Raw genomic sequence first — 15,542 nt, forward strand, 5'->3', positions numbered from 1 at the left:
TTCCTGCCTGCCTCCTCCCTAGGACTCACTCAGCAGGTTCTGCTCTGCCTGAGAAGCCTTTGTGCACCGCTTAACCCACCCCTGCTCCCCTTCCCCCACCTGTGGCCTCCTGGAGGGGAGGGGTCATGGCTGATTCCTCTGCTGTGCCTAGCACCTAGTACGGGTGACTGGGGGGATGAGTGAATGAGTGAATGGAGAAAGGCCTGTGCCCCAGAGTACGTGGGGTGAGATTAGCTCTCTTTGGGTTCACTCACTCCCAGGAATGCTTCTTTGGCTCGAAGCAAGATTCATGGTGTTTCTGCGCACACCTGGCACGCTGGGGGACAGTGGGGCTTGCGTTTGAGGCATCTGTGAAGGCTGGAGGCCCAGTCTCCCAGCGTGAGGTGACCCCAGGCCTTTAAGTACAAAGTTTACCTCTGCCGCACGGGCACTATTGGGGTAAACGGACGGTCCGCAAACACTTTGAGGCTAAGTGAGGTTTTCTCACTGTGTAAGGCCCCTTTATTCTTGGCCAAGGGATGAATGGTATTTCCTGCAAAGCCTGCAGCTGCCGTCCTTGGCCAGCTCTCTGGTGTTATGGGTGCAGCTGGAATGATTTGCCATGGCTGGTGGAAGCCCCTCCTCAGGGCTCGTTATGGCAGAGTTTGCAGTCCCAATGGATGGTCAGTGGGTGTGCCTCCAGCCACAGATCAGGTTATCAATCTGGGCTTTGTGACCCACGAGCCTTGTGACCTTGGGCCCCTCACTTAACTGTGATGAGCTTCAGTTTCCCTTTTCTACAAAATCTGGACTAAAACCCACTTCTGAAAGTCACTGGGGGCATCCACCTCAGATGCCAACACTGGCACGTGCAGGTTGGATACGAGTTGAATGCACCACAGTCAAGGGCAGAAATGACCTTGGTGAGCAGGTATCCCGCAGCGTTCCCATAATGCTGTGGGAGGAGAGCTGGGTTATACCTGGGCTGGCTCTAAAAAGATAGTTTGCAGGTATAGAAGGAAAGGCAGGCATTCTAGACAGAGGGAATGGCAGGTGTGAAAGTGCACAGCCTCAAGGAGAGGACCAGGAGGGGCGTGGCCAGCTCATAGGTGGGCAGCGAGTCCGGCCAGATTCTGGAGGCTAAGTACCCCGTGCTTCCTCCACGGCTGCAGGGCCATCAGCTCTGAGAGTTGGGAAGATCACTAGCCCGCTTGCCACTCGCTGAGGGTGGCTTAAAGGTAGGCAGAGGCAGTAGCATGGTGTCCCGGCCTTTGAGAAGTCACCTGGGGTCCCGACATGCTCTGCTGGTTGGCACGCAGCTGGCTGAGAAGGTGGGCGTGCTGGTGGGGCCTCTGCCACGAGTGCCTGGTAGTGGGGCTGTTGTTGGGACTGCTGAGTGGAGGTGGCCTCGCCTAGAGGGCAGACTGTGGAGCTGGGCGGGCTCCCCCAGCGGTGATGACTTCAGTGACAGACGATGGGGAAACAGACAGAACATACCATTGGCACAGGTCACCAACAATCCGGAAGGACATGTGCGTAGTGCCACGCTGGTGGCCTGAGTCCCAGTAGTGGACAAGACCTGGTCAATGGATCCCTGTCCTCGGGGAGCTTGGAATTCAGCCCAGACAGTGCATTTTAAATAAATAACCCAAGGTCAATAATGAGGCCTTGGGCAACTTACTTAGGTTCTCTGAGTGTCCTTTATTGCTCCTGTAAAAAGTCAGTGTGTAGAGTTGTCCAGGACTAAATGGAGTGAGGTGGGGGAGAGGCAGACAGAAGGCCGGTCTAAAGGCCCAAATTCTGCCAAGCCCTTGCATTCCTGTCTCCCTGAACGTGTCCCTAGCAGCACTCCTACGTTTCATTAAATAAGTGAGAGGGTTATTAGGTGTTCCTGTGACCCCTGGAGTGTGAGCTGTATCTGTATCCCTAGCTACCAGCAGAGGACCCAGTGGCTAAAAGATGTCCAGCCCCTATTTGTTCAATGAATGAATGAGAGGCAGGTGTGGTCATTGCTCTGAGCAGGACACACACTCTGCCTGGAGTGTCCAGCGCTGTCTGTCCTGGTCTCCCATTTGCTGGGCTTAGTGCCCCAGGCTCCAGGGCTGGCCCGAGGCGGAGGCACGCCCCGTATAGATAGTAGTGGTTGTCTGGAACTGGGGCTGAAGAGAAGTCTGAGGCCTGGAGGAGAGGGCGGAGGTGGACTGACACGTCTGCCACAGGCACTGGTGGAGGGGCAGGGTGACGGCTGACGCCAGCTGAGCTCTTCATCACCAGGGACAGCATTTAGGAGTCTTGCTACCCCCAGCAGCACCCTCAGCACCAACTCCCAACTAAGTGCCTCTCTTGCTTTTTCATGACATAATCAGCATGTCTCCGAGATGTTGCGAGTCTAGCCAAAAGCAGTGCATCTCCACATTTTAATTAGCACATGGGCTGGAACCAAAAGTGAGTACAGAGGCACGCACAGCTACCTTATCCCCCACCCGGGCCCCTGGGCTGGGGCGCCGGGGTCTTTTGACCAGGCTTTTATGAGTATAACATAACACTCAAGAACACAGCTGGCTGCGTAGCCTCTGGCAAATCATCTTCTTTCTTCCAGTCCTCAGTTTGCTCATCTGTGAAATGGTACTGATGACAGTTCTGACCTCGGGCGTTGTTAGGAACCTCTGGTGAGGTCAGTTGTATTCAGCCGTGGGCTGGCTTGTGGTAAAGGTTGGAAAATGGTTTATTGTTACTGCTGTTTTTATTATTCCCCTAGCTCCACCTTCTCTCTCAGAGAGGCTGAGCTCTGATAGAAGTGTTCAGAGCAAGCAGGGGTGCTTATAGATTTTGTAGAGACTGTGTTCAGTAGTGATATAAACATGAAACTTACAAAGACCCCCGAGGTGGCCAATTGACATTTTCTTTCTGGGATCATGAAAGGGGAGATCGTTTTTAAACTAATAAGGGGTCTACACATCTGAGAGATCATAGTGATAATAATTAGCATCACTTCGGAACTGTGGAGACCTCGATGTTAGCAGCCAGAGATTCTGAGGAGGACGGGGTGGTGGGCCAGCAAATCCAGCCCTCTCGTTGGACACTGGGCACCCTGCAGTCCAGCGAGTGGGACGGGCCTGCCACGGGGGCCCCTAGGAGCCCGCTTCCTGCCCCTGGACCTGGCTGCCTGGCATCTCATGTCCCCCCCACCAGGTGTCGAGTGGTATGTTGTCCCCTGTGGGCTCACTCGCTCTGAAAGTTCTCCCCTTTAGGGTCCAGGCCAGTGGGGGACCTGACTGGGTCCCATCAAGGGGTAATCCATGCCCTTCACTGGGAGGACACACAGTGTGGCAGGAGCCCCTCTCTTTTGGCCGTTTTCATTGGGAAATGGTCCCTGACAAGTGTAAAGGGAGTGACTGGTCCCTCGGGGGTGCTGTGTGCCAGGCTGTAGCTGGGGCCGGGAAGCCTGAGGAGGGGCGAGACCCTCCCCCTCTGGCTGTGGGACTCTGCTTCTCTGAGCTGCAGCTTCGTCATGTGCCAGCAGCAATGCAAGCCTTGCCTGGCCTCCCTCAGCGGCCATGTGAGTAACCATGGAATGGCCAGTGCATGTGGGAAAGCCAAACCAATTGTAAAGCGCTTTGCAAACTGTAGAGGGCCAAGACCCAGTTCTTATGTCCGAGCAGCAGGATTCTCAGTTTTGCCTCTAGCTTTTGGAGAACAGCGGCAGGGTATCTATCACCCAGGCCATGCTTCAGCTGGGAGGTGGTATCTCCTTGCTCCCTTCTGAGCAGCAGTGAACCACTAAGTCTCCCATAGGCAGGATACACTTCCCTTTGGTTATCACTCGGCCTTAGGAGGAGACTGGTTAAACTCTCGCTCTCAATTATGGCCTTTTCACTGAATAATAACTCAATTAAAAGTGTGTTTTTTTATTGAACAGCCCTGATACCTTTATTAGTATTATTAGAGTCACCGCCATAATAAGGAGGAAATTATTTAAATGCTCATTTAAAAACAAAACAAAACACCTAATAGCAGAGGGAAAGTAGCATTTCATTGCAGGCGTCCAGTTTCATGTGGGTTCCCAAGAGTCACAATAAAAAATGATGTTTCCTCAATGTTTGCAAGTCTCTGCTTCCCTAGAACCTCTAATGCATTAGGCAGGCTGCATTAAAATTCCTCCAGGGTTTTATTACTGCCAGAGTTACACAGGAAGGCATCGCTGAAACATCCACTGCCAGGTATGAGATGGGTAATAAAAAACGAATCATACAAAGCCCGAACCTTAACATCTGCCTAGCGATGTGCAGCATAGGGGGTGTCCACATACAGGATTGCACTTGGTCCGCCCAGCCCTTTTCAGAGGCAAGCGTATTATTCCCATTCTACTGACCAGGAAATCAAAGCCCAGAGAGAGGGAAGGGCTTGATTGACTGCTCTCTGCTGGGGATGTCACGCAGAGGGATCTCAGAACCGAGATGCCCGGGGAGGGGGGGGGGGAGGATTTTGAACTTGAGAAAACCAGAAGGGGCTCCCTTTAGAGCCAGTAGAGCAGAGAGCCAGTGTGGACCTCTGCCCACTGATATTAAAAATGTCTGAGGAAGGAAGAAGGCAGCAAACAAGGGAAGACACGGGTCCTGGGCTCTGAATTGCCAAGCTTGATTTGGCGCCCCAAGTGCAGCTGACATTTGTAGGTCTGTAGGCCGGGTTTCTGGGTATGTCGCTTCAAAGTAATGTAGGCGTCGACCCATCAGTTTGGAACCTCGGCAGCTGCAGTAGCAGCCCGCTGGAAAGTCGAAATTGTCTGGGCCGTTGGCAAAGTCCTCACCTCATGGAGATGCCAGCTCAGCTCTGGGCAGGTGGCCCTGAGCTCCAGGAGGGGGTGATGGTGAGGAAACCTCTGGCTCCGGGAATGGGAGAGGGCCAGCCCTCTCACCAAGGGTCGTCCACTGAATATAAAAATGAGCCGTCCAGGACTGCGTGTGCCTGAAGTTTAAAACATTTAGTGAGTTTTTGAATAGAAAAATATTCTGAGTGGCTCTTCAAAGACTTTGTGACATTGTTCAGTTCTTAAAAGGGAGCTGCCCCCGTGCTCAAGGCTACTTCTAGGCAAGAGATAACCATGAAGTGGTAATACGGACATGGACATTTTACTAAAAAAAGGGAAGCGGGCAGAGTGGAAAGAGAGTTGCCTAGAGAGGACCTTTGGGGGCGGGGCGATTTTTAAAAAATCGGAAGCCGTCAGATCTGGGGAAGGCCGTCCCCTGCCGTGCATCTTGCCCATCACGTGGAGGGAAGTCTGGGAATGAAAGCGTTTCAGGGGTGCAGGAAAAGAAAGAGGTTACCCTGGCATGACGGACGAGTGGCCTTGACTTGATAGATACACATAGCTCATACCCACCTGGCGGTGAATTATGGACAGGTAACTTCCTCGCTAGTCTGCTCCCAGTTAGAAATTTAGAGGTGTCCCCTCCCCCCCGCCCTCCCAACACACAAACTTTGTTTTTAAACCAGAAGTGGAAACATCTGAGCTGCTTTTTAGAACATGTAGCTACATGCGTCCCAGCAGCTGCCATTTTGAGTTTATTTTTAAAAAATGTTTTAATCAGCCATTTCCTTCCCGACCTGCCTACGTAGGAGTTCTGAATTTTCTTTGGATAGCTACATTCCTCACCAGCAGTGGAACTTTCTAGAAAATGTGTGGTGGTCAGTACAAGAAACAGGAAGTGCTCTGGAGATACCCAAGGAAATGAAGACGTTGAAAAAAGAGACTGGGGGAAGGGAGGCGGTCGAACTTAGAAACAGCGGAGAAGCAGCGGAGCAGCTGTGTGCCACAAACGGATTAATCAGAGTGGCTGAAGCTGAGAGAAGGGCACAGAAGCGTCCTTTAATTTGAAGATCCATGACCTTGTGGGATGTGGCACTTCATTTGCGTTATTAGCTCCTGTGTCAGAAAGAGACTTTTATTTATCTTCTTATTTATTACTTACTTATTCTGCCTTGCTCGAGAAATGGGTTTGAGGACAACTCGGAATATGGCTTCTGGCTAGCTCTCCTGTATGACGGAGGTAGAGTTCCGTTCCCCACGTCCATTAACTAATCAGCCAAGGACAGGAGCTAGTGCCTGCAAGGAAGCTGGCACTTTCTATGCTAGTTGCGTGGCATGCGGACAGGGAAGGCTGGGGCATTGGTGAAGCCCTCCGTCTCCCACAGTGAGAAACGTGGCCACCCAGGGTGTTGGGAAGCCTCCCGCCGTTTCCCAGGTGGGGAAAGTTCTCTTCAGGGGTTCCAGTGTGAGGAACTGAATTACCCAGACATACTGGGAAAAGGAAATTACTCAGACACCCTGGAGAAAGAAAATCACCTCACAAGTTGTCCTTGAGCTGTTTTCAAAAGCGAGGTGAAGCTGAATTTCTGAGTTCTCTCTTTTTCTTTCTGTCCTTCTTCCTACCCAGTGGTCTCCTGCCCACCGAACACACAGACACCACAGTGAAAGGATTCCCGTACAACACCAAACTTACAAAGCATGCCTCAGTTTCCGGTGGTGGGTGTTCTGGCCCAGCTGGCCCTGTGGTCTGGGACACCCTGCCTCCTGGATGGCATGGTGCTTTTCTGTGACATGGCACACATTGCATGGCATGGTGGCCCTAGCCCCTCGGGAACTGTCAAGCCTAATCTACCTGTATGGAATTCAGGGCATTTGGTCCCTGAGTCACTTGGCATTTACTACTAAGGGTGCAGTCCAACCAGAAATATAATTTGTGGGTGGAAAACAAAAAAATAAATCTCTGCATGGGCTTTCAGAAGTCCTAAATGGATTGGGGAGAGGCTGAGATGGGGGGGGCTGTCTTCTCCACTCGGCACCCCGCTGTACCCCACGTCACCTGATTGATGTTGGGTATGGTCACCAGGGCATTTGTGGCTTCTGTACTTTATCAGCATTAAAGTCTTCCAGGTACAGGGAAGTTTGAAAAATCAAACGGGGCTCTTCAAGATCGCGGCTGTGATGTCGTGTTCCCTTTTCCTTCCTGGCCAGTGAGCCAATCTGATGGTAGAAGGCAGGGCCTGCCCGCACCCGTCCCGTTTATGTAAAGCATTAGGAGAGGTTCAGACTGGAAAAGCAGCCAGCTTCATCCGCAGGTTGAGGAGGGCGGCCACAAGCCAGGTTCTGGATGAAGTGTTCAGCCTCCATTTTGTGACTGCCCCAGTGATGGACAAAAGGCCGGGACATTTTGGCTCAGTGCCGTCAGTGTCCGTGATGATTTGCTCCCAATGTCACCAGAGCCAGTTTGTAACAAACCCATGCTTGCCTCCATTCATCCTGACCGCCATGTCAGTTTTGACATTCTTTCATTCAGTTAGCATTTGGCAAAGGACTTCCTGTAGACCAGTGGCCCCCAGCCCTCCCTCTCCTGGGGGGGGGGGGTCTTTGGAGGCTGGATTCCACACAGTGGTTAGGGTGTGTGAGGCCATGGGGGGCAGCTGTCACATAGTAATGAACTTTACAACATTCTGAATTCCTTCTTTTCCCACATATCCATGTTTAAGTTTGACAGTGCTTTCTTTACGGACACTGGTGTATGAAAGCCTAGAATTTCCTGTAGCAAAAATCCTGTGATGCCAAGTTATCAGCCATTTCTCTTCAAGTGTTTGAAGGTGATTCAGTTTGACTTGTGCTTTTCGGACCTCCTTGGATCAAATATTGCCTAATTGGTGGTTCTCAAGGGGGTAGGGTTCGGTTTTGCCTCCCTGGGGACAGCTGGCAATGCCTGGAGAGATTTTTAATCCTCATGACTGGGGAGGGAGTGCCACTGGCTTCTAGTGGGCAGAGGCCAGGGATGCTGCTGAACGTCCTACAGTGCACAGGACTGCCCCCACGACAAAGAATTATCTGGGTCTAAATCAATAGCACCTTGGTTGACAAACACTTTAGACGGTTGCCACGGTGAAGAGGGCCCTGTCCGGCTGAAATTGGCCCCGGCTTCTTTTATACAGTCCAAACTTGATATCATCCCTATTATTGGAATCAGGCATTCTCACAAACATGACCTCATCTGGCTTCTGAGATAATGGGAGTAAGGACACCTTCAGGGACAAAAACCGAGGCCTGTGGAATTGGAGTAACTTGCTGAGGTCCTCTGTCCAGTCTGGGCTTTGCCAGGGCCGCATGCCCACAGAGCCAGCTTCTTCAGCCCCCCCCCCCCCCCCAGCCAGATGGAGGCACACAAGGCCTGGCCAGAGAGTCCTCATGTCGCAGGCTTGCTGGGAAGTGGCCCGCAGCCGCCTTTCAGAGACGGTCTCCTGGTCAGTGGCCCCGCGGTGCGCACGCCCCGTGCCGCTTCTCATGCTCTCTTCTCTGCCTTTCTGTCCGTGTGTCTCCCCAGGTAAAGATGAGCCTTCCAGCTACATTTGCACAACATGCAAGCAGCCCTTCAACAGCGCGTGGTTCCTGCTGCAGCACGCGCAGAACACGCATGGCTTCCGCATCTACCTGGAGCCAGGGCCGGCCAGCAGCTCACTCACGCCACGGCTCACCATCCCGCCGCCGCTCGGGCCGGAGGCCGTGGCCCAGTCCCCACTCATGAATTTCCTGGGCGACAGCAACCCATTCAATCTGCTGCGCATGACGGGCCCCATCCTGCGGGACCACCCAGGCTTCGGCGAGGGCCGCCTGCCCGGCACGCCGCCGCTCTTCAGCCCGCCACCGCGCCACCACCTGGACCCGCACCGCCTCAGTGCCGAGGAGATGGGGCTTGTCGCCCAGCACCCCAGTGCCTTTGACCGAGTCATGCGCCTGAACCCCATGGCCATTGACTCACCCGCCATGGACTTCTCGCGGCGGCTCCGCGAGCTGGCGGGCAACAGCTCCACGCCGCCGCCTGTGTCACCGGGCCGCGGCAACCCTATGCACCGGCTCCTGAACCCCTTCCAGCCCAGCCCCAAGTCCCCGTTCCTGAGCACGCCGCCGCTGCCACCCATGCCCCCCGGTGGCACACCACCACCGCAGCCGCCTGCCAAGAGCAAGTCCTGTGAGTTCTGTGGCAAGACCTTCAAGTTCCAGAGCAATCTCATCGTGCACCGGCGCAGCCACACAGGCGAGAAGCCCTATAAGTGCCAGCTGTGCGACCACGCGTGCTCGCAGGCGAGCAAGCTCAAGCGCCACATGAAGACGCACATGCACAAGGCTGGCTCGCTGGCCGGCCGCTCCGACGACGGCCTCTCGGCTGCCAGCTCCCCGGAGCCCGGCACCAGCGAGCTGGCCGGCGAGGGCCTCAAGGCGGCCGATGGCGACTTCCGCCACCACGAGAGCGACCCGTCGCTGGGCCACGAGCCCGAGGAGGAGGAAGAGGAGGAAGACGAGGAGGAGGAAGAGCTGCTGCTGGAGAACGAGAGCCGGCCCGAGTCGAGCTTCAGCATGGACTCGGAGCTGAGCCGCAACCGGGAGAATGGCGGCGGCGGGGTGCCCGGGGTGCCCGGCGCGGGCGGCGCGGCCAAGGCGCTGGCCGAGGAGAAGGCGCTGGTGCTGGGCAAGGTCATGGAGAACGTGGGCCTGGGCGCGCTGCCGCAGTATGGCGAGCTCCTGGCCGACAAGCAGAAGCGCGGGGCCTTCCTGAAGCGCGCGGCGGGCGGTGGGGACACGGGTGACGACGATGACGCGGGCGGCTGCGGTGATGCGGGCCCGGGCGGTGCGGTCAACGGGCGCGGCGGTGGCTTCGCGCCAGGCAGCGAGCCCTTCCCGGGCCTCTTCCCGCGCAAGCCGGCGCCGCTGCCCAGCCCCGGGCTCAACAGCGCGGCCAAGCGCATCAAAGTGGAGAAGGACCTGGAGCTGCCGCCCGCCGCGCTCATCCCATCGGAGAACGTGTACTCGCAGTGGCTGGTGGGCTACGCGGCGTCGCGGCACTTCATGAAGGACCCCTTCCTGGGCTTCACGGACGCGCGTCAGTCCCCTTTCGCCACGTCGTCGGAGCACTCGTCCGAGAACGGCAGCCTGCGCTTCTCCACGCCGCCCGGGGACCTGCTGGACGGCGGCCTGTCGGGCCGCAGCGGTACCGCCAGCGGCGGCAGCACGCCACACCTGGGCGGCCCCGGCCCCGGGCGGCCGAGCTCCAAGGAGGGCCGCCGCAGCGACACGTGCGAGTACTGCGGCAAGGTGTTCAAGAACTGCAGCAACCTGACGGTGCACCGGCGGAGCCACACCGGCGAGCGGCCTTACAAGTGCGAGCTGTGCAACTACGCGTGTGCGCAGAGCAGCAAGCTCACACGCCACATGAAGACGCACGGGCAGATCGGCAAGGAGGTGTACCGCTGCGACATCTGCCAGATGCCCTTCAGCGTCTACAGCACCCTGGAGAAACACATGAAAAAGTGGCACGGCGAGCACTTGCTGACTAACGACGTCAAAATCGAGCAGGCCGAGAGGAGCTAAGCACGTGGGCCCGGGCACCCCGCACCTGTACAGTGGAACCGTTGCCAAGCGACAGAATGCTGACTTGACACTTGCCTCTGTGTCACCGCCACTGAGCACCACGCCTGTCCCCTTGGCCCAGGGGGAGGCGGCCCTCCAACCTAACCTGTGTCTGCGAAGTCCTATGGAAACCCGAGGGTTGATTAAGGCAGTCAAAATTGTGGAGCCTTTTAACTGTGCAATAATTTCTGTATTTATTGGGTTTTGTAATTTTTTTGGCATGTGCAGGTATTATTATTCTTTCTGTTTAACTTCCTTTAAAAGATTTTGTTGGGTATCCATCCCTTCTTCATTTTTAATAAACCCAGTAGTAGTCTGAGAAATGACTCGCAAGCAATGTAGAACAGAAGCATAGCTTTTAAATTATAATTTTGGGGGGAGGGCGCTGCTTTTTTGAAATTTAAGCTAAGCATGTGTAATTTCTTGTGAAGAAGCCAACACTTAAATGACTTTTAAAGTTGTTTACCTTTTTATTCCTTTTTTTGGTCCTGAAATAAAAAGTGGCATGTGTTTTTTTATTTTTTATTTTATTTTTATTTTTTGTTTTTTTTTGTTTTTTTTCTTTGGGGGGGATGTACAGCGGATAACAATCTTTAAAGTTGTAGCACTTTGTTTCAGAATTGGAGTGGAGATGTAGCACTGATGATGTCCTGAGTAACAGAGGCCTTTTCTGTGTTGATTTCAATCTTTACATTACATAAGGGAAACTTGGAATGGTGGGGGAGAGGCCCCCCGAAAACTCAGCACTGCCAGAGAAACAGGAGTTTTTGAGGGCTGACCCCGGAAATGGCGCGAGAGCATTCTAAAATTGTGCATTATCAGCAGGTACTATCCCCTTCTTGGAATATGGGTGTGCCCTTGGTTGCCATCGTTGCTATTTGCTGTAGAATAGGCTAAGTAAAATGGGCTGAGGGTACTATTTGGGTAGATGATGGTGGCCTGCAGTGACACAGAAAGGAAGAAACCAGCGGTGTTCTTTCAGGCTTCTTCTGGCTTGATAGCTTCTCTCTCTCTCATCACCCCCACCACAAAAATCCCAAGTCCTACGTTGCTACAAGTGATAAACGATAATTTCTCAAGCAGACAAGTGCCCTGATGGCAAATTGAGGGAAGTTAGTGTTCTCATATAATGTACACTGATGACATTGTATGGATCGGGGTAACATCTTGTGAATTTCTGTTCCCTTTTACTGGAAAAGCAGAGGAAGAGTTCCATCCCAAGGTGCCGAGCGCTACTTCCCAATTTTTTTTTTCTATCCCATTAGGTTGGAAGGTACTAAACATTGGACTGTTGAGATTAGACATTTGAATTCTGTTGACCCGCACTTTAAAGCTTTTGTTTGCATTTAAATTAAATGGCTTCTAAACAAGAAATTGCAGCATGTTCTTCTCTTTGGCCCAGAGGTGGGTTAAACTGTAAGGGACGGCTGAGATTGAGTGTCAGTGTTGCTAAGCGTGGCATTCACAATACTGGCACTATAAAGAACAAAATAAAATAATTTATTGGACAGTTTTTCTACTGCCATTCAATTTGATGTGAGTGCCTTGAAAACTGATCTTCCTATTTGAGTCTCTTGAGACAAATGCAAAACTTTTTTTTTTTTGAAATGAAAAGACTTTTTAAAAAAGTAAAACAAGGAAAGTACATTCTTTAGACACAAACAAAGCCACATTTACTTTAAATAAATTTTTAAAAATCCTGGTTGAAGATAGAGGACATGAAAATGCCATAAGACCCAATCAAATGAAGAAATAAACCCAGCACAACCTTGGACACGACATCCATTGTTAGCTGATCCTCAGCCCCTTTTGTTTGTGGGACAACGCTGCTTAGATGTGGAGTGGAGGTGATTTACTGCTGAATTAAAACTCAAGTGACACAAGTTACAAGTTGATATCGTTGAATGAAAAACAAAACAGAAAACAATTCAGGAACAATGGCTAATTTTTTTCTAAAGTTAAATTTAGTGCACTCTGTCTTAAAAATACGTTTACAGTATTGGATACATACAAGGGTAAAAATAAATTGTGTGTATGTGTGTTGGAGCGATCATTTTTTTTTCAAAGTTTGCTTAATAGGTTATTAAAAAAATGCCACAGTGGCTGCGTGTATATTGTTTTCTTTTGGTGACGGGGTTTTAGTATATATTATATATATTAAAATTTCTTGATTACTGTAAAAGTGGACCAGTATTTGTAATAATCGAGAATGCCTGGGCATTTTACAAAACAAGAAAAAAAAGAACTTTTTTCTTTTCCTTGAAAATGTTGCAGTAAAATTTAAATGGTGGGTCTAGAAATTTGTTTTTGTCACAGTAACTGTAAAGTCGGAGTTTTAGTAAATTTTTTTCTGCCTTGGGTGTTGAATTTTTATTTCAAAAAAAATGTATAGAAACTTGTATTTGGGGATTAAAAGGGGATTGCTACACCATGTAGAAAAAGTATGTAGAAAAAAAGTGCTTAATATTGTTATTGCTTTGCAGAAAAAAAAAAAAATCACATTTCTGACCTGTACTTATTTTTCTCTTCCCACCTCCCTCTGGAATGGATATATTGGTTGGTTCATATGATGTAGGCACTTGCTGTATTTTTACTGGAGCTTGTAATTTTTTAACTGTAAGCTTGTCCTTTTAAAGGGATTTAATGTACCTTTTTGTTAGTGAATTTGGAAATAAAAAGAAAAAAAAACAAAAACAAACAGGCTGCCATAATATATTTTTTTAATTTGGCAGGATAAAATATTGCAAAAAAAAAAAAATGTGTATGTTAAGTCCTATTGTACAGGAGAAAAAGGGTTGTTTGACAACCTTTGAGGAAAAGAAACAAAAGGAAGTAGTTACATGCTTTGGTTCACAAATCATTTTAGTTGTATATATTTTTGACGGAATTGGCCTATACAAGGACTGTTGGCGTAGGGCTTCACTCTAATTGCCCCGAACCTTGCATCAAGGCTCCCTGGTGTAGCCACAGCAGACCGGGTGGGGAATCCTTTATTCGTGTCGAGTGGGAAAAAAATCAGTTTTTGTAAAGGTGTCGGTAGCATTTCACAGAGTCCTCCCTTTCTCTAAGAGGCCGTCTGTACAACGGCAGCTGTAGAGAAGAGTGTGAGGGAGCATCTTCCTTCTCTACTGTCACCACTGTGGCAGTTACCACCACCACCACCACCACCACCTCTCCTGCCCTTAAGAGCAGAAAGAAATGCAAACCGAGCTTTCTTTAGTCCTTGAGAAAACATTAAACAAAAAAATGGAATAACAAGAGCTGGCATATCAGCTAGGCACAGGTGATGTGATCTGCTGTTGAGACCAGTGCAAACTGGGTATCAGGAAGGAGTCCCAGGGCCAGGACCTTTCATTCCATGGAGAGTGTTGGCCTGTTGTCTTTCTTATCTGCTTTGCTGCTTTTCTCTTCGAAACCTACATTCCGTGTTTCCGAATGCCTAGGGCCTGGGATGAATTCGGTGCCTTTCCATCTCTCTCTCTCTCTCTTTCCTCTGCGTATCCTCTGCATTCCCCAGCCTCTGTTGGTCCTTTATTTGTTCTTTTCTTTTTAATTTAATTTATTTTCTTTCTCCCTCTCTGTCCCTTCCCTCTTTTTTTTTTGTAAAGCCAAGTAGCTTTAAGATAACAAAGTGGTGTTTTTTTTTTTTTTTTTTTTTGATGAGGGAATAATACATTTGAAAAAAAAACAAACAAAAAAACCTATATCAGGAAGCCATTTTTTATTTCAGGAACTGTAAGAAACCATTATTTCAGGTTATGAAAGTATAACCAAGCATCCTTTTGGGCAATTCTTTACCAAATGCAGAAATCTTTCTTCCGGGAGCTTTTCTGTTTAATATGCTCTTTCTTCCTTGCCACTTAAGGCTTTGCAAAGTGAAAAGAAAGGGGGAAGGAGTGGGAGATAAAGCTGAGATGTCATTTTCCTACCCGCTTCACCCCAAGACCCACGGGCTGCCCTATTAAGGTACTTGAGAGCCTCCAAGGTGACCCTTCCGTCGTTACAAATGCTAGCCAGCTCTTAGCCAGCTTCACAAAGTCACCAGAATGCCAGGACTAAGCCATCCTAAAGCACAACGATTGTGTCTCTGTCTGCTGATGGCAGAGAAAAGAGAATTTTGCTTCTCTTTCATGTTTAAAAAGCCAGCACTGCAGCAGATAAGCCAGTGGGAGAGGCCGCAGCCTGGGCCACCCAGCCCACCTCAGGCCGGTTCCCACACTGCCACCACTTTGTTCAAAGTTGTCCCAAATTGGAACCTGCCACTTGCCATTAGAGGGTCTTTCATGGGGAGAGGAGGAAGCTGAACTACCTAAGGAAAATGTGAAAAGTAGAGGAAATCAGCCTTTCACCCCAGTCCTGAGTGACAGTCAGTCAAAGGTTGTGTTGAACACAGGCAACCCCGTGATTTTGGTGCTCTTTGTACCCCAGCCCTGCAAAGCAAAGTTACATTGATTTCAGTTGTTTGCATTTGTATCGGCAAGGCGAAATATTTTTATTACCTTTTCTATTATTGTATGAGCTTTTGTTGTTTACTTGGAGGTTCTGTCTTTTACTACAAGTTTGGAACTATTTATTATTGCTTGGTATTTGTGCTCTGTTTAAGAAACGGGCACTTTTTTTTTTATTATGGATAAAATGTTGAGATGACAGGAGGTCATTTCAATATGGCTTAGTAAAATATTTATTGTTCCTTTTATTCTCTGTACAAGATTTTGGGCCTCTTTTTTCCCTTAATGTCACAATGTTGAGTTCAGCATGTGTCTGCCATTTCATTTGTACGCTTGTTCAAAACCAAGTTTGTTCTGGTTTCAAGTTATAAAAATAAATTGGACATTTAACTTGATCTCCAAACCTTGTCCTTTCTGTGTCTTTTAAGGGTGGGGGATAGACAGCTTATTTCCAAGGATGAATTGAAGGCCCTTCTCCGTTTTCCTCCTGACCCAAACCCTTCCTCCCATACCTGGGAAGATAGGAAATAATGGCGTGAGACACCAGCAGTTCTCTTTATTTGTCCCTGTGAGCCTGTGTGGTTTAGAACAGTGATTCTCAGTCCTGGATGCACATCGGGGTCACCTGGGAGCTTTTAAAATCTCAGCCCAGGCCCCACCCCAGACCAATT

At 50.2% G+C, this 15,542-nt stretch overlaps 1 protein-coding gene across 9 annotated transcripts in view; it reads left to right on the forward strand.

Annotated features, from left to right (window-relative positions):
• BCL11B (BCL11 transcription factor B) overlaps nucleotides 1–15,266 on the forward strand; it is a 95,289-nt gene extending 80,023 nt beyond the window's left edge. For all 9 annotated transcript variants that reach the window (XM_074326958.1, XM_074326956.1, XM_074326961.1 and 6 more), the window contains one exon: nucleotides 8,343–15,266. In XM_074326958.1, coding sequence (XP_074183059.1) covers nucleotides 8,343–10,384 — 2,042 coding nt within the window. In that variant the 3' untranslated portion in view covers nucleotides 10,385–15,266. The remainder of the gene's footprint in view (nucleotides 1–8,342) is intronic.
• Nucleotides 15,267–15,542: the final 276 nt, after the last annotated feature.

Source organism: Rhinolophus sinicus, linkage group LG03 (assembly GCF_036562045.2).
Source record: "Rhinolophus sinicus isolate RSC01 linkage group LG03, ASM3656204v1, whole genome shotgun sequence".
Taxonomy (NCBI): domain Eukaryota; kingdom Metazoa; phylum Chordata; class Mammalia; order Chiroptera; family Rhinolophidae; genus Rhinolophus; species Rhinolophus sinicus.